The sequence below is a fragment of the Pelophylax lessonae genome (assembly GCF_965119305.1).
Source record: "Pelophylax lessonae genome assembly, chromosome: 2".
Taxonomy (NCBI): domain Eukaryota; kingdom Metazoa; phylum Chordata; class Amphibia; order Anura; family Ranidae; genus Pelophylax; species Pelophylax lessonae.
The window spans coordinates 380,638,940-380,665,268 of record NC_138769.1 but is presented as its reverse complement, the minus strand read 5'-3'; the positions used below and the strand labels follow the sequence as shown (position 1 = coordinate 380,665,268).

At 45.4% G+C, this 26,329-nt stretch overlaps 2 protein-coding genes across 2 annotated transcripts in view; one reads left to right on the top strand and one right to left on the bottom strand.

Annotated features, from left to right (window-relative positions):
* The window catches only part of USP32 (ubiquitin specific peptidase 32), a 781,032-nt gene that overhangs the window by 731,144 nt on the left and 23,559 nt on the right, over positions 1-26,329 (bottom strand). The gene's annotated exons all lie outside the window — the stretch shown is intronic.
* PPM1D (protein phosphatase, Mg2+/Mn2+ dependent 1D) overlaps positions 1,592-26,329 on the top strand; it is a 50,346-nt gene continuing 25,608 nt past the window's right edge. Inside the window, exons 1-2 of the mRNA XM_082245736.1 lie at positions 1,592-2,355; positions 22,975-23,200. Of these exons, the coding sequence (XP_082101862.1) occupies positions 1,680-2,355; positions 22,975-23,200 (902 nt within the window). The 5' untranslated portion in view covers positions 1,592-1,679. The remainder of the gene's footprint in view (positions 2,356-22,974; positions 23,201-26,329) is intronic.

The window sequence follows — 26,329 nt, the reverse complement described above, 5'->3', positions numbered from 1 at the left end:
CATCTCCTGTACCATGTCTGCACAGCCCCTGACATCTCCTGCACCATGTCTGCACAGCCCCTGACATCTGTACCATATCCGCACAGCTCCTGAAATCTCCTGTACCATGTCGGCACAGCCTCTGACATCTGTACCATATCTGCACAGCTCCTGACATCTCCTGTGCCATGTCCGCACAGCCTCTGACATCTCCTGCACCATGTCTGCACAGCCCCTGACATCTGTACCATATCCACACAGCTCCTGACATCTCCTGTACCATGTCCACACAGCCTCTGACATCTCCTGCACCATGTCTGCACAGCCCCTGACATCTGTACCATATCCACACAGCTCCTGACATCTCCTGTACCATGTCCGCACAGCCTCTGACATCTGTACCATATCCACACAGCTCCTGACATCTCCTGTACCATGTCCACACAGCCTCTGACATCTGTACCATATCCACAAAGCTCCTGACATCTCCTGTACAATGTCCGCACAGCCTCTGACATCTCCTGTACCATGTCCGCACAGCCATTGACATCTCTTGTACCATGTCTGCACAGCCCATGGCATCTCCTGTGCCATGCCCAGAGACATTGAGATGTTGGAGTGGAGACTGGAGAGCTAAATTTCATGGGTAGGTGGGGGGGGGGGGGGGGGCTAGTAAATGTTTGCCCAGGGTCCAATCCATATTAAAGATGGCCCTGGGTGGACCATGTTCGAAATCTCGTCTCTGTCAGGAGCTTTGTGCCCTGGGAGATTCAGGGTAAGGTCCTACCCCTTTGGGGGGTGGGCAAAAAGCACACCCTTGAGTGCATTTTTTGTGTGTTATTTTTCACTGGATGGAGAGTGTGGTCCTCAGGTCTACCCTAAAGTCTAGGGGGAGGATGTGTGGCCATTAGGTCCCTTCCTGCCCTGAACTGGAGGGATCTCTCTTTGGGAGAGCCCCTCGATCTAGAACTCGTTGATCGGCCTCAGGTGACAATGAGGAGAAGGATCTGCCAGGCCTTTTGTCTAGGTGGACTATGTTCGAAACCTTGTCTCTGTCAGGAGCTTTGCACCCTGGGAGATTCAGGGTAAGGTCCTACCCCTTTGGTGCACTTTTTTAAGTGTTGTTTTTTTTTTCACTGGATGGAGGGTGTGGTCCTAGTGACAAAAACACAGCTTTTGTTGTACCACTGAGTATTTTATTTAAAAAAAGGGAGGTAAACACTCAATGAATGGTAAGGTAAAGGAGAAGAGACTGTGGACAGCAATAAATAAATCATTTTATTGGAATGTTTATGTGCAATAATAATATCCTGTTATGTATATTATATGTGGATTACTCAGATTTAATTAAACAACACATGACAGCATAGTGAATCCTCACCCTATGTGAAAACATAAGGAGGACCAGAGGCACAGCACTGCTGACTGAACCAAAATGAAGTGACCTACTTAGCAGCCAGCTGCCCCGACCATTATTTTCCCACCTTGGTAGCTGTGGACAATTTTTATAGACAGGGTGCATTTTTTTAAGGGGGGCTGTCCCCACTCGCAGTTCATGGCTATTCTCCACCAACAAAGATGGACGCCTCGCCACCTTCCCAGAAAGTTCGAGAAGCCCCCATCCCGCGCCCTCCCTAACCCAGTGGCCGCCTGCTCCCCAGAGCCGGGGGGCTTCCCCCTCGCGCGTGACGTCAGCGCGCATGCTCGCGGCGTCGGGGCGGGTAAAGGAGTGTGCGTACGTTACAGCCGAGTCTTCCATTGGGCTACGTGATGTCACGTCGGTTGTTGGACAGGTCGGAGCGGTGTTGAAAATAAACAATAAAGAAGCGCGGGCGGAGGAGGAGGGAGAAGCTACGGGAAGAAGAACCGACAGAAGGCTCTTTTTAATCCTAGCGCCGAAGGGAGAGCAGGCTCCATTGTGTGTTGGTCGGGGTAGCTCTGTTATTGTAGCAACAAAGGAGGGGGCTATGGAGAGTCCTTTCATCCTGAGAGTCAGCGTCTCCTCAGACCAGGGCGGCAGGAAGTACATGGAGGATGTCACTCAGGTGCTGGTGGAACCGGAGCCGGGGGAAGGAGAACTTTCCTGGGAGGAGGAAGAGGACGAAGACGAGGAGGAGGAGGAGGAGGGAGAAGAGGACTCTCTGAGCCGGACTCCAGCCCAGAGCCGGGGGGCCCTAGGGAGAAGCGGGCAGTCTGTGGCCTTCTTCTCGGTGTTTGACGGACACGGCGGGCGGGAGGCCGCTCATTTCGCCCGGGATCACTTGTGGGGCTTCATCAGGAAGCAGAAGGGCTTCATGTCACGGGACCCGGAGGAAGTGTGTGCCGCCATCCGTAAGGGCTTTGTGGCTTGTCATCATGCAATGTGGAAGAAGCTCCGTGAGTATTACATCGTGTGTGTATGGGAAGGGATCAGAAGGCTGCTCCTGCACCACAACATGTCCCCTTTAAGGCTCATTCACCTAAACTCTAATAATTGTGTACGCATCTAAAGGAAACAATGGAGTCCTACACACAGCTGTTTCTACAAGTCAGAGTTTAGCTGTACAGAAAGTAGGACATCGTTGCATCCAGGGCCCAAGATTTTTACCCATGTCAACGCATACACGCGAGGGCTCGTTCAGATGGCAGAATTAGTGCGACCCTCTATCCGACACGATTGCAAAGCTGCTGTTCGAATGTCACGCTTTGACATGTGATTGTGTGCATGCAGCCACTGTCTGCATCCACTTCTGTCGGCTGCCTGATAGCAGCTCCGATGGTGGATGCACACCAGTCTGCTAGCTGCTTTCCGTGGATGACAGCACTAATCTGTCATCTGAATAAGCCCAAAGTGCCGGGTCACACTTATGCGATGCGGGAAGGCTGCGAATTTGCATCCTGTTCCCGCATCGCAAACGCACCCCTGGCAGTTCACACTGCCATTTGCGATACGCTGGGGGTGTCAATGAAATGTTAACGACACCCCCAGTTTGATCGCATATCGCAGTGCGATCTTTACAGTTCGCACAGGATCGGATCGCACAAGTGTGAACCACTGTGCGATCCGATCCTGATGCGGCTGAAAAAAGGGTCATGTGCGACTTTGGTGTGGGTGCAGTGCGAATTCAGCCATACAAAGTGTATGGCTGAATTCGCACCGCACAGCCGATTGCATGTAATGGAAGGAGCAGTGCGCTCCGATATTACATGCGATCGCCGCAGCCGCAAGAGTGTGAACCGGCACTAAGGGATCCTTCAGACGATATTGAGACCTATCCTTGCTGAGCAGATTTTTTGCTGCGTATGCATCCACTACCAAAGCTGTGCTATAAGTGGATGCAGACACAGCGGCTGCACGCACTCAGTTGCGCATGTCAAAATTTGACACGCATGTGCGTAGATCTGAACAGATTGAGGTTAATTTAGGAAAACTGGGGAGTGCAAAATGTTGTCCAACTCAGCATTGTAGCCAATCTGTGTCTAAAGTGGGGTACACACTAGTAGAAAATCTACCAAATATTCCAGTCCGAGGTAAAATCGTACTATTTTCGCCTAGTGTGTACACAACTTTCAGCAGCCGATGCCGACATTTTCAACAGAAAAAAACTGAGGGACAAACGCCAAAATTTTTATTGTCCGTCCCCAGACGACCAATTTTTGTTTAATGTGTGTGCAGTACGTCCGCAAAAAATTGGATATGAAAGGCCGTGCATGATCTGAAGTTGTTGACGACACTGAAGTCTAGGAACAAATGTCCCCAAAAAAAAAAAAATCAGACGAGAAATTAAGTGAACATTTATACACTGTCAACTAAAAACGGTTATGACCGCTGAGCAAGAGAGAGAAAAATCGGAGGATATTTCACCCAATTTTCGTTAAGTGTGTACGAGCCTTACTTCAGCTTGTTCAAATAAAGTGTCAGCCCAGATTCACACTGAGGCCGTTTTTTTTAAATTGCACAAGTTCAACTGAACTCGCACGATTTAGAGCCGGTATTTCAGTCTGACTTCGGGGATGAATTCACAGACATCTGTGCGGGTTCCTGCACATATGTCTATGGAAATCACCCCAGAATCTACTTTTGGGAATCAGTGCTGTGACGGAAAGTCAGGGTGGTACAATTGTCTCAGATTCGACATGTCAAATCGGATCAATGTGAACGTGGGCGAAAGGTTTGTTTTCTTTAATTTTTGTTTAAACAACATGTTATACTTGCCTGCTCTGTGCAAAAGTTTTGTACAGAGCCATCCTGATCCTCCTTCTGGGGTGCCCCCACAGAAAGCCACTTTCCATGGGGGTACCCGTGCTGCTGCATTGACTCAGCCCTCGCTACCGTGTCACAGGATTAGATTGACAGCGGTGGGAACCAGTGGGTCATGCTATCCATCTGTTCAATGAGGAGATAGCAGCTGGAGCTGCTGGGCTCATGTAGATCGCTAAATCGGATCAGAAAAAGGGGGATCTGGGGGGCAGCTGCAGCACCTAAGGTTTTTCACCTTAATGGATTAAGGTGAAAAATCTTGAGACTATACAACCACTTAAAGCTTTGACAATAAAAACTAAAACGTGATTGGTTTCTATACAGAGCTGCACCAGATTTTGCACTCTCCAGTTTTAGTAAATCAATGCCACATCATCAGCGTTAGGATGCACCTTTCTGCTGCTGTCCACATGTCAAATTTTGACATGCGATGGTGTCCGTGCAGCCGCTGTATCTGCATCCACTTCTGTGGGCTGCCTGCACGCAGCTCTGAGGTGCATGCATATACAGCAAAAAGCAGCTCAGGATGGGTCTTGGCACTCGTCTGAATGAGCCCTTAGCCATTCGAAGAATTGTACACTTGTAAACATGAGTATTTTGGTTGCATATGTTACATGGAATTTTGTTGGCCCTGCCATGAACAACGTATGTTCTTTGTGCACAAAGAAAATACTGACCTGTTTGTGTGAAGTTAGCCGAATGATAACCTTATTACACAGAGCTTTACAGGTTGTTTGATACTGCATTAGTTAGGCCTCATGCACACTGATCTTTTTTGCAGCTGCTTTTATTTTTCCTGCCTTCAAACTCCACTGCATTTTAGCCTGTGTCCATAGGCTTTAGTGGCAGAATGCAGTGTTTGCAAACCTTGGCACCTCAGATGTTTTGGAACTACATTTCCCATGATGCCCGACTACACTGTATAGTGCATGAGCATCATGGGAAATGTAATTCCAAAACGTCTGGGGTGCCAAGGTTTGCAATTACCGGTTTGGAGGGATGCAGCAGATTTTTGGCAGAAAAGACTCATGTAAACGCGCGGCAACGTTGGGCACATTTAGCGCTTGGCTTTTAATTGATCTAGTTGTCCAGAATAATTATTCTGTCCGATGAAATATACACCCAAGCGCCTGATGCCTGTGAAATCGCTAGACGCTTTTCGGCAAAAGCACTGCTGCCAGGCAGAAGGCTTTTAGGAGAGTTACAAATCATGTCCTGTGCGCATTAGGCCTTATACAAACACTTTCTAGGGATGACCTGTCATGAGTCATTCTTTTTTTTTTTTTTTTTTTTTTTTGTTTTATGTACTGATGTGTATTACAAATATGCAATTGTCTCAAAGTGAACTTGTCACTGCTATCAGTAAAAATATTAACTGTCAGCTATACATATATTTTTTTTTCCTGAAGTTTCTTCCTGTGGATGCAGGATTTGTTGTAGTACAAAGAGGAGCCCTGCATGCAGTATATGGTAGTTATCACTAGTTCCCACTATGCAAATTGTGTCCTTTTTCACTTGTGGTTGAAGCACACACTTTGCATTGTGGATTGAGGCTCAATCAATATTGGAATAGACAGTGCCTGGGGCCTCTGGGCAAAGCAGGAGCTATGCTCAGAATACAAAAAGGATGTGCTGGATGCTTTCACCCACCTGTATCATTTCATATTTCTTTTTGTATGTTAAGCTTTCACCAGTGATTCTTCCACACAAGCTTTACCCCATCAGCTGCTTCTCCAGTGGACCTCCTATTAAAATTAACAGGTTTTGCAACCTCTATTTGAAGTGTATTGGCTAAGAAAACTTGAACTTTTTATTGAATGGATGTAATGCATGTTGATAGGATTTGTGCTATCAATGTGAATTTGATTGTATTGCTGCCCAGCTAGTGAATGTTTTCAAGAAGCCTACAGGTAGAATTTCCTAATAATGTGTTTGTGGTTTTTTTTTTTTTTGCCTACCAAAAGCTGTAGTCATGTCACTACAGTCTAGAGCATGGGTGTCCAACCTTTTGGCTTCTCTGGGCCACATTGAGTGTAGAGAAATTTTCTCGGGCCGTATATTAAATATATACTATAGTTAAGGTATACAAGTAATAAATCGCCGCCGCGCCCTTCCCGTGCCGCCCCCCCTCCCCCGCACTAATTTAACACAACTAGAGGATGATCAAATGAAATGGAATCAGTATACAGAGGTTTACTTCTTCTGAGAGATAATAAAGGAACACTCTAACCACCATGACCACTTCAGTGATTTGAAGTGGTCTAGGTGGTAGGAGTCAGAAACACTGCACATACTCCCCTCCCCTCTGAGGCAGCCTCTGCCTATTGTTAGTTGGATGCTGCTGTGGCCGTGCCCCCCGACCTGACTTCCTTCCTCTCCACCCAAAAAAAAAAAGTTGTCGGGGCAGTGGGCCGCATTGCCTGTGGTTCCGGGCCGCAGGTTGGACATGCCTGGTCTAGAGCATTCTCAACAGGGGGGGGGGGCATAGGGTAGGGAGGCTGGGTCCTCCTTCAGCTGTTCACATCACTGCCTCTGTGGCATAGTCAGTTGTGGGTGTCCAGTGATGGTGTTGCTTCTAAATCCCGAAGAGGAGTGACATCACAACCAGGGGACAATAGAGGACCAGCTGGAAAGGAACCATCTGCAGTACTGCCTTGGTGAGGAATCTGGATGGCGGTCATAGGTGTTTAAGAAGTAAGCTAGCCATGGATGGATTGAAATTCATTCCATGGGTGGACCTGTTGGAACCACTTGACTTGACAACCATCAACTTTTCAATCCTCTTTTGTCAAAGGAGCCGAAGAAAAATTGTTGACCAAAGAGCGACTGAGTCCTATCAGATGCAGTAATTTGTTTAGGTATTCTGACAACTGCAGGTGCCAGCTGTCAGAATAAAATTGCCTGGTACTTTTTTAGCACGGATGGGGAAATTTAGTACATTTTCTCTTTTCGAACTTGTGGGCCTGAACAAGGGAAATCTTAGCAGCGGTCTAGCTTTACTTCACCAGCGAATAACAACAAAACATGTCCTCCCATCTGTTTATGTACATTAGGATGATTTAGAGGCATATTTTGAGTATGATTTGCGTTTTTGTTTGGAGCTGTCTGGTAGAAAAAATGCAAAGCTTTCCTTAAATCTGTGCAAAAAATGCTCTATATGAACGTTTTTTTTTTTTTTTTTTTTTTTTTTTCTGCTAAAGGATCTGGCTTTCTTTTTTTTTTTTTTTTTTTAAGCACAGTGTGCATGGGACCTGAAATAGTTTGGGAAGAAGTTGTTGTATCTACATCAGTACAGCTCAGTGGTTAATCTTGACAGCTAGTAAATTTGGAAAACCGTATACTGCCTAAATTTACCCTCTTTGGTCCAGCACATTAAAATGGTTGGTGGTGTGAAAATAACTGTTTTAAGATCCTTTTTTTTTTTTTGTGCTTGAGAAGAACTGGATTCTAGTCCTAATTTGTATACCTGTTCTTCAGTTCTAAATCGATGTAAAGCAATGTGTCACTTTATTTACATTAAAGTTTCTGTGGGCTCCTTGATTTGTGATATTTGATAAAAGATGCGTTTGCATAATGCCATCAGTATGTGAAGTAAAAAAGGCATTGTCAGCAGCTTGGGCCAGAGATCCAGAGTCATTTAGGTTGGCCATAGATGTTCAATTGTCTTTTAAATTTTTCCTTTTAGATTTACCAAAAAACTAAACCACGTTCAATTGTATCCAATTAGGCAAGCCCTTGCACTAGTCATCATTTAAATTGTAAATCTAAAGTAAAACTGTACAAGAAAAGTGAACATGTATGGCCAGCCTTAGGCAAAAAGAAACCTATTTGAAAGAAAACAAAGGTACCAGTTACCAAAAATGGTTGATAACGCTGATCTGTTGGGACCCAATAGACAATCAGAGTAGTCATATTCTGATATCTGTCAGTCCATGATATTTTGATTGGCTACTCCTAATGGCATACATACTGCACTCATCTTTTAAGATTTTTTGCACTGTTTATCGTGGAAGAAAATGCTCCAGATTTGATTTGACTCTCTGATGGTTCTGACTCTTTCACTGCCATTGACATGTAAAACTCCAAGCTGCTATGTTTTCACAGTAAACTGTCAGCTCTCTGCTGAAGTGATTATACAGCATGCTAGACCCCCTGATGTCCCCCTAATGCCCCGTACACATGTCCCAATAATCGTATGATAAAACTCGCTTTCAACCCTGATCGCACGTTAATCTGATTGTTAGTACACAGCTTTCGACAGCCGATCCCGACAGTTCATCCAACAAAATCTGAAGGGACAAACAGGAAAACTTCTGTCATACGATAGCCCCGCGAACGACAATCGTTTCATCAATACACTATGCGTCCGCTAAAAATCGTTCGACAAAGACCGCGCATGATCAGAAACGCTAAAATAGCACGGAAAAAGCCTGGTATGAACTATGCAGTTGGAAACCATATACTTTCCATGTGTTTTTTGATGCAGCAAAAACCGCACTAGACTGTATGTGGTGTGAACTGGCCCTAAGGGGAGTTTTTCACATACACTAGCCTTTTGAATGGAAGCCCTGTGAGAAGAATCAAGTTAAATAAAAAAAATAATTAAACAATGTATTTAAAAAAAAAAAAAAAAAAAAAAAAAATCCTTTATTTTTTATTTGTATCCGGTGGGTTTGCAAACAAACCCCATTGCACCACAGTGAGAGTAATCATTCTAAAGCCATCATTCATACATGTCCGGTATCTATTTTACAAAATTGGTTACTGTTTGTGCACTAAATTATTGATATTTATGCATTTATTTTACTGAAAAATATGGGGTGGATAAACAGTTAAGGGAATCCTTGTTTTTTTTTTTTTACATAGATTGCAATGGCTTTCAGAAAGTTAGGATATTGGGTATTATTCAGGTCTCAAAAGTTACTTTTTTTGAGATTAAAATGCATTGACAGTGGAAGGGTTAAAGATGGTTTGAAAATAATGTATGTCCTATAGCAATATTCCACAAAACGTGCCTCTTGTGCCTTCATTCTTAAACTGTTAAGAGAAAAAAGTTGTACAAATGTTATGGATGCACCAAAAAAAAAAAAACCAAATATGCTTTCCAAGTAATCATAACAAGACAACCCTGGAAATCCTTTCCCCTTTTATAGAAAATGTGAGTAATTGGTCTGTACAAGATTTCTGACACTCAAATAATTGCAGTCTGAAATCAGCTGTCTTTTTATGTGTTGAAGCTTTCTGTACTCTGATCTTACCGTGGTTTAGCATTTGGCTGACAGGATTCTTGCCAGGACATGTCTGTATGAGCACTGAGCAGTTTCACAACCATTTACTTATTGGTCAGGTGTGTCTTGCATCAATATAGCGGAGTTGTCATTCTAATTTCCATTGCACATTCCTGATGTCACCAACAGAACATAGTCACACTTAAAAACAATTTTTTTAACAATTAGGACTGGTTAGAAAATCTGGCTTTTTTTTTTTTCTTTTACAGTCTGTGTCCTTAATGAGATTTCCCTTTGCTAATGGAAATGGGTTTGTGAAGTGGCTGTATATCTTTTTAATTGGGGACACAGAAGAAGACCATGTTATCTTTTTTTAAAGGAGAAGTATGGCCAAAGCTTTTTGGGGGGTCTCAGGAGTTCTACACTCCTGTGTCACAGATTCAGCTGACAGTGAGTTTAAGTCTGCTGTTCGCTGATGTCAGTCGGTCCAGGTTCTTCAGGGATTCCAACAATGCCTGAGCCAACTGGTCTCGTACCCGGCGCCACAGTTAGTGTTTGAGAAACAGATCAGAGATTTTGGTGACTGACAGTCACTGCATTTACTGCAGACTGAGAACTGAAGGCTCAGCCATATTTAATTGCTCAGTACTCGGTGTAAAAGCAGTGTTCTGTCAGAATAGGCGACCCATCAGATTAGGTAATGGAAGTGACAAACCGTCAGCTGAATACTTACTGCACATGCGTAGCAGGTTTGTTAATGTGACAATGCCTGCAGTCAGAAGGTGGCAGCGGACATGTTGCTACACCCAGCTATGTCTTAAATTTCAGTCATTTTAGCAATAAACTGAGTGGCTATAAATAAAGTATATGGACATCTGTGATGCTGTTTTGAATGTTCCATTTGAAAGAAGCTAGACGCCAGCAGTAGAAAGGTTGCAGAGGCCATCTTGGTACACCCCGTCCTGGTCAGTGCTAAACATTTACATGACAGTTCTCAATATACTATATTGATTTATATATAAGCTCACTTTATTGGTTAAATGTCTGAAATTCAAGAGGTAGCTGGGTGTAGTAAGATGCCTGCTGGTGCCTTTTGACTGCAGGTGTTTTGTCAGATCAGCAAACATGCGCAGTAAGTACTCAGCTGAAAACGTCTCTTTCTTTACCTAGTCTCCTATTCTGACAGAACACCGGTGTGGGGGACAGATGCAGGATCAAATCAATGCTACAGCCACCTAGGTGAGTTTTTTTTTGTTTTTGGGAACACACCTGCATATGTTTAATGCCCCGTACACACGTGCAGATTATCTGAAGACTTTTGTCTGCAGACTTACCAAAACCATATAATATGAGGTCAAACCTAAACACTTTCAATTTGTATGCAATCCGGCAGGCCCTTGCACTACATAGAAAAGGTAAATCTGAAGACAAAAGTCTGCAGATAATCTGCACGTGTGTACGGGGAATAAGGTTAAGAAAGAGGGAGGAAAAATGCACTGGACCGAACCAAAAATGCACCGAAAACGCACATGCATAAAAGCATCCGGAATGAATCCTAACTATTTCAATGATGTGAACTGGCCCTCAGAGCTTTACTAATCAGAAAAGCACATCACAGGCACTGTTCTATTGGCCATTCACTATGATAGGCAGCCTCACTGGCCAATTGGAATGTACAGGAGGTCAAAAGGGGTGGGCAAGCTTTAGACCTGTCTGGAAATGCCAATGCTTTATCTGTCAGAATGGCTGGATATTTGACATAAGGGTTTAAAAGTTTAGCCCAGTAGAAGAGGGATTAAATGCCAGATTGTCGACACTGGATACATTTCTGCCACACAGGCCTTCCGCTTACAGTTTACATTGTGGCTATGTTGAACAATTTTAAGTAAATGTCTTGTGGTGTAACCTCATTTACAAGCTGACCTGTGTAGCCATGTATTGGCACTACCAAGATAACATGTTTACCAATAAACGTGTGTCTCTCTCACAGCCTTTTATAGACCATCCAAATTACATCTGGGTTCTTTTCCTGGCCCTTTTTTTTTTTTTATTAATTTATGGTTTTTAAGCTAGTCAGAAGACCATCCTCTTTATCCTCAGTCTGGGTTGGGCTCATAGGACGTTTTACCTGGCTTCTACAAATCTCCACAGAATCCTACATGTCTGAACCAACAAAATGCTTTATATGCTGACTTAGTTTCCATTAGTTGTGACCAGTGTCGCCTTTTTTAACCTCCTGAGATTGTTTTTTTTTTTTTTCTACTAGGTATGATTTCCCTCCATGCAACTTCTTGTCTTGAAGTGACATTTTCGGAATGTCTGTCCTATGCAGCAATGTTGTCAACCACACTCCTTGTCAACCAGGGGAGTGTGCTTGCTGGGCTACAAGCTAACTTGCTGATGGGCAATGTGACTGCACCTTTTAGCTCAGTTTCTTTCTCTTTAGGGAGACTAAAAGACAATTTCTACATTTTGGGGTTCAAGTTTTTTTTTTTGGCCCTGTTCACACCTGAGCATTTTTCAGCTCCTAACACGCTCATCTCTGAAGTCTCAAAACGCCCAACAAGCAAAATCCCATTCATTTCAATGGCCCCTGTTCACATGTGAGCGCTTTGTCATCTGAAGCTAAAAAGTACATGAGCTTCTTTTTTGGCAGATTCCCAGCGTTTTTGTTAGATGTCAATGCCTCCCTCCAAACACTTGCAAACAAATTGATACGCTCGGATGTGAATGGAGCCTTAAGGTGTGCAGCATACCTGGTCCATGGCTTACATCTGTCACTGTTTCAGCTATCTTCACTGTGTGTCCATAGCTGCACATCCTTTCTTCTGAAAATGTCCCTAATGTTTTTTTCCTACGATAAGCCATACTAATGGCAGCCTCCAGCCATCCTGCAGAGTGGCTCATAACAAAAAAGAAAATGTAAGCCCATTTACCTCCAAAAACCATACCTTTTTTTTTTTTTTTTTTTTTTTTTTTTTAAGAAATTCTGCTTTTATTTTTTTTTCTTTGCGTGTTGGAACAATTTGTCATTTAAGTGAGGCAGGGAGGTACTGACAGCTGTCACAGGTGTGTGAAGGTGCTACTGGGTTCATGACCACCATCTACAGCCTTTTTTTTTTTTTTTTTTTTTGCTTTTTCTATTTAGGCCTCTTTCACACTGTTGCTGTTAAAACTGTGTTCATATACATTTTAGAGCACGTTTTTAAATGCATGTTATGATTTTTCAATTAAATATGTGAATGTAACCGCGCTGCTCGTGAAATATACAGAAAAATATTGCTTAATATACCAAGTGTTAAACCGATATCCACCTATCTAAATATAAATGTGCAATCCTATCAGAAAATGATCAATTATCTATGAAAATGAATATTGCAAAGTGCCACGTCCTCTCTGCAGAGTGGCGAGCGGAGCTTCCAGATTGTGTTCCAATCCTATGCGTTTCGTTACTTCTATAAATTCTTCAGAGAGGAAGTCTCTGAAGACGTCACAGGAAGTGACAAAACGCGTTGGATTGGAACGCATAGCGTAATGACGTCACGCCGGGTGGAACGCAATCCGAAAGCTCCGCTCACCACTCTGCAGAGGACGTGCAGCTTGTTAGATGACCGCCGGCCAGTTGTTTTTACGATTTGTTTTATGGTACCACTTGCTTTTAATCCATTTGGGGGTAATGAAAACTTTAAACTCTACTACACCATCTGGAGCTTTTCCTTTTCCCACATATACTTGAATTAAACCCTGGCGTGAGGCGGAACCCTACACCAATCCACAGGAGATTTAAAGGGGAATCCATCCCGGCCTGGGGGGCCAACTAAACGTGTGGTCCTAATGCCATATGGCAGATAGGACCCATTGAATCTGGTAAGTCATTTAATTTACCCACACCACGGTGAGAAAAGCCGATGTCGCAAGAATTTATGGATGTCCACTTTTGAGCATCTGCACCTTGAATCTACTGGATAAGCACATTTGCACAAAGACTTTTATTATTTGAACTGTTTTGGCACAACAATCACTTATTTGGACTTGAATATTTTTACATTGTATACTTATCACCTGCACTTTGATTATTTTACCAATATTAAGTGACTATTTTGTATTGTAATTTTTCAATTATTTATGCAATTAGGGCACTTACTGCATCTATATATTTAACATTTATAAGAATTTGATATTTACTCAAACCACTATTGTTTACACGCGAGGGGTATATTAAGCAAGCGCTGTAGCTGGCCTTAGTATTAAGGCTATCATTATCTACTTTTTTACTTTATAGCTGCTGCTGCACCAATCACTTTAATGTATTATCTATTTATAATATTTTTTAACACTAACTCCCTGGCGCGGGGGAATATACCTTGGTATACTTTTCTCACAATTTGTAATGTCCATAAATTAAATTAAGAGAATTAATAATATCCAACAGGAATTAGTCCCACAGATATCAAAAGTGCTCCGTGTTCCAAAAATAAATGGTAACAGTTCCACGTGAAGTCTGTGTTCACACACAACCAGTGCTCGGTGCTAAACACTGTGTGCTCCCCTCTAGGTCCCACACTCACCAGATCAACAATCTATGAGCGCCCGCAATAATCCTTTAGCTGTGCAAGGCTCCTTTGCCGGTAGACACCGGGTGTATGGGGTAGGCTCACACAATTCCTAACAGGTACCGAAACCTCCGGATTCTCCGGTATTAGGCTTATATACTCCCCATCAGGAATGCCATAAAAGAGAGAAGATCCTCCATAGTATAAAATGTTTTATACATTTTATTTAATAAAAGTAATGCACTTACATATAATCAGATACAAGATCGCTCTTCTTCCGCGTGGTGGACGCCGCTCTCGCTGCTTGCGTTCCAACCACCAGAAACGGATAGACGCCGGATGTACAGGCAAGGACTTGACACATTTCGCCCCTCCTACTAGGCGTCTTCTGAAGCATTTTCTGTTGGATATTATTCTCTTAATTTTATTTATTTATGGACATTTATTAGATTGGTTTACATCACTTGGCACTTTATAAGATTGGCACTTTGCACTTTCTTGATATATTTATTTGCATAGATAATTGCTCATCTTCTGATATGATTGCACATTTATATTTTAGATAGGTGGCTATCCATTTAACACTTGGTATATTGAGCAATATTTTTCTGAGCACAAGTTGTTTATTTCACGAGCAGCGCTGTTACATTCACATATTTATTTTAAAAAGGATCTCCTTTTCTCTAACGCCCTCTGGCAGTCGCCGCCCACTCACTCTTCACCAATGGGTATTGACCTCTTATCCACAGGAGCAAGCTAGGCATAAGACTTGTTAAAAACAAAGCAATTTACATAGACACACCTACAGGGGGCTGTCCCTCTGGTCCAATACCCCCGGCTAGCCTCATTCCCAATTCAGTTTGTCTTCTGCCTAGTTAGGAGTAAGATCGGCTCTCCCTGTGCTGGGGCTACATGTCTCAGCCTTTCTTCTGTTTTATTACTTTTATTTTCTGCAAAAGTGTTTTCTTTGCACTACTAGCTTTTTTATTTGTTCTGCGCTTAGTTAGACGGATCTTTGGAAGACTACAGCGTTTGCGGAGCTGGGAATCGGACTGGTCGTCCTGGTACTCCAGGACAGAGGATCTTATGGAATCCCAGCCCGCCATCGAGCGTTTAGCGGGCTATGCGTCTGGCCTAGCAAACGACCTGCCCCTGTCCTCAGGGGCAAAAGCCTGCGCCGGGATGCCTCAACATGCAGTTTTGAACGTGCGACGCATCCTATTTCGGGTGATGGCTCCCCCGCCATCTGGGGTGGGGGGTTGCCGCGATATCGAGGCGCCCACGCCATATGGAGTGGTAAGTAACTTCTGTGTGGGGCCTCTGTTTGGGGATGACAGTCTGCTGATGTCTGTGCTCTCCCCTCACGTCTGTGTCCGGGGCATCCCTCCCGGTCCCTGCGGGGGGGTCCCTATCCCTGTCCACTTTATCAGTGTGTTTGGGGGTGCAGACATGGCGGTGCAAAAAACCGCGGGTTCGCCATTTTGAGTAAGGGCAGCTGCTCTGGCCTCATTGTGGGCACTTTCTGCAGCTCTCTATGTAGTGTTTTTGGCGCCATCTTGTGTGTGGCAAGGTGTTCTTCTTTGCACATGTTCGGCAGCCATTTTCCCGGAGCCTCTCATTCAGATGCATTGGCAACCATTTTCCCTTAGACCAGTTCCTGTTCAGCCTCTAGCGGGTGATATCACTTCCTTTCCTGTATGCAGAGATCGTTTCCAGCAGCATGGTAACACTTCTGGGGGTTCTTTTTGCTGGTTTTGGGGAAAATTCTTCTGTTTTCAGTGCTTTTCCCATCTCAGGGGGTACCTTAGTGTAATCCTTATTGCGGTGGGTCGCCGCAATCGCGTCTTAAAGGGCCAGCACCATAGTATTTTTCTCATGGAGTCCCAGGACTGCGAATTGCACCCAGCCTTGGTGACTGATTCAGGTACTCCTGAATCTTCACCTTCTCTTGCTGCTGCACTTGCGACTTTAGCGTCCAAGGTGGATTTATTGATGTCAGAGTGGGGTTCTAGAAAAAGAGCTAGGATTTCATTATCCTCTGATCTGATATGGTTGCCCTGAACAGTTTACCCCCTGAGGGGTCTCAGTCCTTTCATTCTGTGGGGGGGGAGGAGGAGGATGATCCTTCTCCTGAAACGGCTAAAGAACTCGCTGCTGTGTCTGCGCTTATTGCTTCTGTTAAAGAGACACTACATTTAGAGGATGAGCCCAACCCACCGGGTAAGCAGTCTTCCTTTGGGACTCGCAGAACCCAGAAAGCGGCACAGGTGTTTCCTTGTTTCCTTGTCCCAATGAGTTCACGGTGAACGGACAATGGCGTAATTTAAAGCGCCCTTTTGTGGTACCAAAACGGTTTCAATCCTATTACCCTTTCGCGTCTCCTATGGATTTGCGATGGACCGTGTCCCCTAAGGTGGATCACATGGTGTCCAGGTTAAACAAGGCCACTCTCATGCCCTCGGAGGATTCTCCGGTGTTCAGGGACCCTACGGATAGGCGGGTGGAATCTATTACTCACCACGCATATATGGTGGCGGGTTCTTTACTGAAGCCCATCTTCGCCTCTGTTATGGTCTCTCAGGCTGTGGCTGATTGGGCCCAGGTGCTCAAACGCACTCTGGAGGCGGATTCCGCCCCTCCGACTACTGTGGAGATGGTGGAGCAGATGCGTCTGGCGGTTTTGTACCTGTGTGACGCGGCCCTGTATGAGGCTCCTCTAGCAGCACAGCTGTCTGGTGTCACGGTGCTGCTCCGTCGTTTAATGTGGCTAAAGAGCTGGTCGGCTGACCAGACTTCCAGAAAGACGGTGTCTGACATCCCTTATGCGGGGAATCGTCTTTTTGGGTATTCCCTGGACGAGTTGAGCACTCTGCTGCCCCAGGACCCCAAGGGTAAGTTTTTCCGCGGTAAGCGGGGCCCTTCCTTTTAAACCAACTCAGGGGTCCTTTCGTGCCTTCAAGGCACAGGACAAGGGGAAACCCTTTAAGGGCCAGGGTGGTCAAAGCAAAAATCCACCCACTCCGGCCCGGCGGGTCCTTCCGCCTCCACCTGAAGGGACGCCCTCACCCATTACAGGGGTGGGGGGAACGTCTGCGCGGTTTCCTAGAACCTTGGCTGCTCCAGATTCCGGACAGGTGGGTTCAGGAAATCATTCGATCAGGAGACAAGATCGAATTTCTTTCGCGGCCAGCGGACAGATTCTTTACCTCAAATCTTAATTTGACCCAGATCGGTTGCACGATCTTCATCAGGCGGTTCAGGATCTCGTTCGGTGGTGGCCTCCTTAAGTCCGGGAGATTTCCTGGCTTCCATCGACATCAAGGATGCGTATTTACACATCCCCCCTCCCCCATATTCGAGGGTCATCAGAGGTTCCTCCGATTCGCAATCGCGGAGGATCACTATCAGTTTGTGGCGTTACCTTTCGATCTCGCTTCGGCTCTAAGGGTGTTTACCAAGGTGCTGGCTTCCGTTCTGGCCCTGTTGCGGGCACAGGGGATTGCGATCTTGGGATATCTGGACGATCTCCTGTTAAGATCGAGTGCCAGCCCGAGTCTATTGCGCGATCTGTCAACTACCGTTCAGACGCTCCAGGAGTTCGGGTGGACCATCAACGTTTAGAAGTCGACCTTACCTGGGAATGGTCCTGGACTCTGCCCAAGCAAAGTTTTTTTTCTGCCGGAGGACAAGCTCCAGGAGGAGGTCAGGTCCCTCCGGGACAAGGATTTCTCGTCACTCCGGGCCTGCATGCGGTCCCTGGGGTTGATGGTGTCAGCCTTCGAGGCAATACCATTTGCACAGTTCCACACGCGATCTCTTCAAGCGGAGATCCTGGCCAGATGGGACAGGCATTCTCAGTCCTTGGAAAGGAGGATATCTCTGAGTCGCCACATCAGAGAGGATCTTCTCTGGTGGCTCCAGTCCCCGGCTCTGACGGCAGAAAGATCCTTCCACCCGTTATTGTGGATGGTGATCACCACGGATGCCAGCCTGTCGGGCTGGGGTGGCGTTCTGGGCATTCTGTCTGCCCAGGGCACTTGGTCGGAGGAAGAATCCTCCCTGCCGATCAACATATTGGAACTGCGAGCGATCAGACTGTGCTTGCTCTGTTGGTCGGATCATCTTCGGGGCCACTGCGGTGGCTTACATCAATCACCAAGGGGGCACCAGGAGTGCCCGGGCGGCCCGGTAAGTGACCAACATTCTGTCTTGGGCCGAGACGCACGTCCCGGCGTTTTCGGCAGTTCACATTCCAGGTGTGGAGAATTAGCAGGCCGATTATCTGAGCCGCCAGACCCTGGACCAGGGAGAATGGTCCCTACATGCGGAGGTGTTTCAGATGCTGTGTGCAAGATGGGGAACCCCAGATGTGGATCTGTTCGCATCTCGGCTAAACAACAAGGTGGGAAAGTTTGTGGCAAGAACGCGCGATCCTCTGGCAATCACCTCGGGTGCGCTGGTGGTGCCTTGGCATCAGTATCGCCTGATTTTATGCCTCCCCCCCCCCCCCCCCCCGATTCAGTTGTTGTCCAGGTTCCTTCGCAGGTTGGTCTCGGAACTGAAGTTGATGATTCTGGTGGCCCCGGACTGGCCGCGCCGGTCTTGGTACGCGGACATCCTGCAACTGGTCGTCGAGCCTCCATGGCGACTCCCATTACGGGGCGATCTGCTGTCTCAGGGGCTGATCTTCCATCCTGCTTTACATTCGCTGGCTTTAACGGCATGGCTGTTGAAAGCCAGATCCTGAGAGATCGTGGTCTCTCATCGGCGTTCATTCCTACTTTGCTAAAGGCTAGGAAGGCCTCGTCCAGTAAGATCTATTACCATACCTGGAAGGCTTATTTTGCCTGGTGTGAATCCAGGGGCATCCATCCTCGCTCCTTTTCGGTGGCAAGGGTGCTGGCCTTCCTGCAAACTGGTGTGGACCAGCCCCTTCAGTTGACCACGATTAAGGGCCAGTTATCTGCACTGGCTATCCTTTTCCAGCGCCCCTTGGCGTCAAATTCTTCGATACGTACCTTTGTTCAAGGTGTGCGTCATTTGGCTCCTCTGTGGGCATCTTTACCTCCTTGGGACTTGAACTTGGTTCTGTCCGTTTTTGCAACGTCCTCCCTTTGAAAACATCAGGGAAATTTCTCTGCCTCTGCTGTCACGAAAGGTTGCATTTCTGGTGGCGATCACATCTGCCCGCAGAGTGTCGGAGTTGGCGGCCCTGTCTTGCCGCTCCCCTTACATGGTGGTTCATAGGGATAAGGTGGTCTTGCGACCTAACCAATCTTTACTTCCTAAGGTGGTTTCTGATCTTCACCTTAACGAGGATATTGTCTTACCTTCGCTGTGTGGGAATCCTAAGGAGTTTGCCTTACATTCCTTGGATGTTGTCCGGGCGATCAGGGTTTACCTGTCATCCACTGAATCCATTAGGAAGTCGGATTCTCTTTTTGTCCTTCCTGAGGGACCTTGGAAGGGTACGGCTGCGTCTGCGGCAACAGTTTTTAAAGATGGATCAGACAGACTATTGTACAGGCCTATTCGATTAAGGAACGGGTAGCGCCCTTCCCTGTCGAGGCGCACTCTACCAGGGCGGTGAGTGCATCATGGGCTTTCCGGCATCCGGCTTTGGTGGCCCAGGTGTGCAAGGCTGTGACTTGGTCGTCTGTGCACACCTTCTCCAAATTTTAAAAACTTGATGTTCTGGCATCAGCAGATGCCTCCTTTGGCCGCAAAGTTCTGTGTGCGGCAGTACCTTGAGGGGGCCCTGGCTTTGCCGGTCCCTGTCTGTTGGGGTTGTTTCCCCTTGTTGTTTGCTTTCCTGGGTTGTTTGCTCCAGTTGAGATTTTCTGTTGCCCAGAGGGTTTACCTTTCTGTTCAGATAAGGTTCATTCTCTGACCTGGGTGCTGCATTGCCTTTGTGATGGTTGCGCTTCCCACCCCTCATGTCTACACTGCTTTGGGACATCCCATTGGTGAAGACTGTATGAGTGGGCGGCAACTGTCAGAGGACGTAAGAGAAAACTGAATTTTTGTAAAATCTTACCGTAAAATTCCTACCAAACTGAATTGGGAATGAGGCTAGCCGGGGGTATTGGACCAGAGGGACAGCCCCCTGTAGGTGTGTCTATGTAAATTGCTTTATTTTTAACAAGTCTTATGCCTAGCTTGCTCCTGTGGATAAGAGGTCAATACCCATTGGTGAAGACTGTATGAGTGGGCGGTAAGATTTTACAAAAATTCAGCTTTTCTCCGTAGCAGCTCACTTTTACCATTCTAAACAGCCTATTCGCTGATTTTGTATAGTATAATCCTGAGTGCAGGTACTGACACACATTTTTAATATTTTTTAATGCTGCTATTCACACTGAGTGAATTTGTTTAGAGGAAATGGCATTCTGTGCTTCCAGGATCTGATTAGACTCTCTCTAAACCAGCCTTTCTCAACCTTTTCAAAACAGAGGAACCATTGAAATAATTTTCTGGTCTCAGGGAACCCCTGCTAAAAAAAGAGTATATCTACAACCTATGGATACATTAGAGTGATGGTCAGTGGAAAGAATTACCTCCTCACAAATGGCTAAAAAGTTCATTGGTGTCAGTGGGAACACTACCTGCCTGAGAGGTATTGCTCAAGTAATCCCTAGAAACCCTGCCCTAAACACATATAAATGCAGCTAAACCTGTTTAAGGCTCTGTTCACACCATGGCATTCCTGGATCGTGGACGGAATGTCTTGATTTTTGCCCGTGACCCCCGAATTGCCGCAAAATGCGCGACACTGTTGCAATCCCTGTTACTTTCAATGGCACCCTGATTACACCCTGTCGCCCAAAAAGAAGTTCCGGAACTTCGCCTGAGCGTCAGGCGTCTCGCAATCCTGTTTGTGCGATTTTACCATGATTCATCGGGCGACAATCGTGGCAAAATCACGCAGCACTCAACAGAGTAACGGGGTACTCAAGCACGTCCTGCGTTGTGCAACGATTCCGCCCGCAATCGGAAACGCCATGGTGTGAATGGAGCCTTAAAGCAGCAACATCTGTAAAGAGGAGAATGTATTTGTGGATCATAAGTTTTTTATGCTTCCTAAATAACATTCTGAAAAGTTAAATGCAGGAGTGTCCATGGTGAATGGGGCTGTAAAGGAACGAATGCTGTAAAACTTGAAAAAAATGGGGCATAAATTTGAACTGTTATCTGTTGCATGTACCAAACTGGATGCGTCGAAACTGAAACAAAGAAGCTGTTTGCTCTAAACTACAGCTCTGATTTTGCACATTTGTGTGCATTCATTCATTCTGTTCAGTGTCTAACAAAAGTGAGTACACCCCCACATTTTTGTAAATATTTTATATCTTCATGTGACAACACTGATTACACTTTGCTACAATGTAAATTAGTGAGTGTACAGCTTGTATAACAGTGTACATTTTGCTGTCCCCTCAAAATAACTCAACACACAGCCATTAATGTCTAAACCGCTGGCAACAAAAGTGAGTACACCCCTAAGTGGAAATGTCCAAACTGGGCCCAAAGTGTAAATATTTTGTGTGGCCACCAATTTTTTCCAGCACTGCCTTAACCCTTTTGGGCATGGAGTTCACCAGAGCTTCACAGGTTGCCACTGGAGTCCTCTTCCACTCCTCCGTGAGGACATCACGGAGCTGGTGGATGTTGGAGACCTTGCGCTTCTCCACCTTCCATTTGAGGATGCCCCACAGATGCTCAATAGGGGTTAGGTCTGGAGACATGCTTGGCCAGTCCATCACCTTTACCCTCAGCTTCTTTAGCAAGGCAGTGGTCATCTTGGAGGTCTAGTTTCCGAAGGAAGGGGGATCATGCTTTTCTTCAGTATGTCACAGTACATGTTGGCATTCATGGTTCCCTCAATGAACTGTAGTTCCCCAGTGCTGGCAGCACTCAGGCAGCCCCAGACCATGGCACTCCCACCACCATGCTTGACTGTAGGCAAGACACACTTGTCTATGTATTCCTCACCTGGTTGCTGCTACACAGGCTTGACACCATCTGAAACAAATACGTTTATCTTGGTTTCATCAGACCACAGGACATGGTTCCAGTAATCCATGTTCTTAGTCTGCTTGCCTGCTTTCTTGTGCATCATCTTTAGAAGAGGCTTCCTTCTGGGACGACAGCCGTGCAGACCAATTTGATGCAGTGTGCGGCGTATGGTCTGAGCACTGACAGGCTGACACCCCCCCCCCCCCCCACACCCTTTCAACCTCTGCAGCAATGCTGGCAGCACTCGCACGTCTATTTCCTAAAGACAACCTCTGGATATGACGCTGAGCACGTGCACTTAACGTCTTTGGTCGACCATGGCGAGGCCTGTTCTGAGTGGAACCAAACCCTGTTAAACCACTGTATAATCTTGGCCACCGTGCTGCAACTCGGTTTCAGAGTCTTGGCAATCTTCTTATAGCCTAGGCCATCTTTATGTAGTAGAGTAACAATTATTTTTTTCAGATCCTCAGAGTTCTTTGCCATGAGGTGCCATGTTGAACTTCCAGTGACCAATAAGAGAGTGAGAGGGGTAACACCAAATTTAACACACCTGCTCCCCATTCACACCTGAGACCTTTGTAGCACTAACAAGTCACATAACATCGGGGAGGGAAAATGGCTAATTGGGCACAATTTGGACATTTTCATTTAGGGGTGTACTCACTTTTGTTGCCAGCGGTTTAGACAGTAATGGCTGTGTGTTGAGTTATTTTGAGGGGACAGCAAATTTACACTGTTATACAAGCTGTACACTCACTACTTTACATTGTAGCAAAGTGTCATTTCTTCAGTGTTGTCACATGAAAAGATATAATAAAATACTTACAAAAATGTGAGGGGTGTACTCACTTTTGTGAGATACTGTATGTAGGTGTGTGTTTTATGTACAATTTGATAATGTAATGTTATGTGTAAGCCCTACGTTAAATTAATATAGTGTCTTTGCTCTCTTTAGCTGAATGGCCAAAAACAATGACTGGACTCCCTAGCACATCAGGAACTACAGCAAGTGTTGTTATTGTGCGTGGAAATAAACTATATGTTGCGCACGTCGGTGATTCTGGTGTTGTATTTGGGATGCAGAATAGTGCTAAAGAGACTGTGAAGGCCTTGGAAGTGACACAAGACCATAAACCTGAGCTCCCGAAGGAAAGAGAAAGAATAGAAGGACTTGGTGGCAGGTATTACTCAATTTATTTTCTTAACATCCAGTCCTTGGTCTGTTGGTGTCCATCGTGTTTCACTGAGAGTTTACATAGAATTATGTGTTAACTGTAAGGGCCTGTTCACATCATACATCCTGAAAACTGATGGAAAATCTTTTGCAGAGACATTTGAGTTCACATGACTTACACATTTGGTTTTGTGTGAGTTTTTATGCATGTTCACATCAGTTTTCATGCTCGTCCGTTATGTGTCCTGTTCACACCAATGTAGATGTAATTTCCGTGTTTTTTTTTTTTTTTTTTTTTTTTTTCCCCTGTGCATAAAATTGCATTTACATTGCAGATTCCTATGCAGAAAAATACCAGTTTTTGTGGTGTGAACAGGGCACATTTGTTTTTGCCCTTGAAAACTGAGCTCTTTGTACCATGCTGTGAACGAGGCCTAAAGGGAGCTTGTAATTTTAAAGCAAAATAACCGAGGAAGAAGAGACTGAAGCAATCACATCCTTGGTCTAATATGCTGAAGTTGAATGTTTCCAAAACTAAGCCCGTCATAAGCAGCCTGAAGATATCAGTCTCCATCTGAGGCTTCCTTCAAAAGATTTATCTTAAAGTGATTATAAAGCTTCTTCCCATATTTTTATTTTTTTGGAGTTATTCCCAAATGGATGCAGCCAATGACCTCACCAGCGCATGTGCTCCAAAGATCCGGCATACAGTGCCGGACCTTCAGAGCTCTGTGCCGCAGCTAGCGCGCATGCATGGGAGTGACATCATCATGGTCCTGGTCACTCATACAGCCGGAGCCTGCAAACCCGGAAGGAAGATCAGGGGAAGATGGGAGCCCTGTCAGCTGTGACAGCGTGACGCTGGAGGGTGATTTCCAAGTTAAGTATTTCATTATTTTTGTTTTTTTGCAAGCCGCAGTTTACTACTGCTTTAATATGATGAACCTGTTATATGTACCTGCTCTGTGCAATGGTTTTGCACAAAGCAGCCCCAATCCTCTTCTTCTTTGGTCCCCCACTGGTGCTCCTGGCTCCTCCCCTGCCAAGTGCCCCCATAGCTGCTTTCTTTGGGGGTCACTCGTTGGGGCTTGCTCCCCAGCCACCCTCTCTGCGTCTGTTGAGACAGACATCGTGTCTCAGCCCCACTCCCCGTCATAGAATTTGATTGACTGATGCGGGAGCTAATGGCTCCAGCTGCTATCATATCTGCCCAGTGAGGACTAATAGAGCTGGGAGAGCTTCTGCTCTTGTATACAGCGCTAGATCAGGCTGCGGTAAGTATAAGGGGGAGTAGTTAATCCTCTGTAACGCTAGGAAGGTTTTTTACTTTAATGCATGAAGGTAAAAAACCTTAAGAACCACTTTATTGTACAGGACAAAGGACTTCTATCCATAGACCATGGGTTATGTGCCGCTATCTTCACTGACAAAAGATTTGCTGGGAACTCCCCTAGTACACCCGCCCAGACTTGAACCTGATTGAACATCTCTTGAGAGAATGGCTGTGCACCGACACTCCCATGCTCCCCATCAACATCTTGGAACTCCATGCAGTAAGGATACCTCGGCAACACTGGACCCCCTTCTTCAAGGATACTCATTTGGGATGCAGTTAAACAATGGTCATGGCTGTTTCCTACATTAACCATCAAGGAGACACCGGAAGTCATAAGCGAGCCTTAAAGAAAGTAAGTTAGATCGTCGCATGGATGGAGACTCGCTGGCCACATCCTAGGAGTTAACCACTGGAAGGTGGATTACCTCAATCGTCTCTGCCTGGGACACGGGAAATCGGTCCTTCACCTTGAGATCTTCAACCTGATATGTCGAAGAGGAGGGACCCCTGATGTGGATATCCTGGACTCTAGATTCAACAGTAAGCTACCTCCTGTTTGTGGCGAGGGCCCAAGGACTTGCTAGCATTGGATATCTTTTTAGAATCCCCTGGTCTCAGTTTAGGCTAATCCATGCCTTCCCTCCATTGCAAATTCTACATCTGCTCTACAAAATGGAGTAAGAAAAAATGTATTCTGATTCTTCCAAACTGGCTAGGTACAGAGATCTACTCGTACTACTAGGAGATGACCTAAGTCATTACCAAAAAGTAGTTTTTATTTATTTATTTATTTTTTATCAACTTCTGTCGGATCGACTCAGTACACACCGGCCAATGCCACCCAACATTCAGCCTGTGTGTACTAGGCCTTAGTGTTCCTAAATTGGTTGCTCTGCAAGGAGCCTTTTTCATATGGACTGGGTGGTCCTGGGTCCTATTCCCTTTTTTCTTCCCAAAGGTAGTCTTACTTTCACCTCCCTTTCCTAGCTCATGCCCAGAAGCACATCCAGATTTCACTCCACTGCCTTAATGTGGTTGGAGCAATTGTGGTCTACCTAGCTGCAGCACCTTTCAGAAAAATGGTGTCTCCTGTGCTTGGTGACTCGGGCAGCTCATTTCAAGGGCTTGTGTCTGCAAGGAAAGTGTGTGAACCCCCCCTCCCCTATCATGGCATACTCCAACAGATCTGTGCTTGTATCTTGGGCATCATCAAGCCTCTGTCTTACAGGTTTGCATGGCTGCCACCTGGTCTGAATTCATGCTTTATCATAGTTGTACTAGGTGGATCTATGACCTCTGCTGAAGTGAGTGTCTGTAATGAGGCCAGTGCCTGATCTGAAGGTTGTGGCATATAACTATGGTCTAAGAATTCAGGTCCTGTACTGTACTCCAAGATAAAAAAAAAAAAAATTCACAAGCAAGTCAAAATTCTCAGTTTGTCTGACAGATTGTACTAAAGCAGACTTAGTCTAAGAGTAAACTATGCACTGTTCATGGGTGGTAACACAACAACCTTGCAGAAAAACGTGTTTTGGAGAGGTGGGTATGTTTGTTTAGCCTAGGCAGCTCTGTCTTCCTTATAAAAGGTATTTTTCAGGGTAGTCTTTAGGCACAATAAAATGCTTCTGTCTGTTTTCTGAAAAATAGCAAATCTCAGCCTTCTGGGTCTACTTTAAGGAAAACTAACATGGTATTGCAGACAATATTTAGGTTTCTTTTAGCATGCCTTAGATCTGTCAACAAAAGGGCTAAATGCATGGCTTTATAGCAGCCCAAACCACTTCCACTAGAAAGCAGACA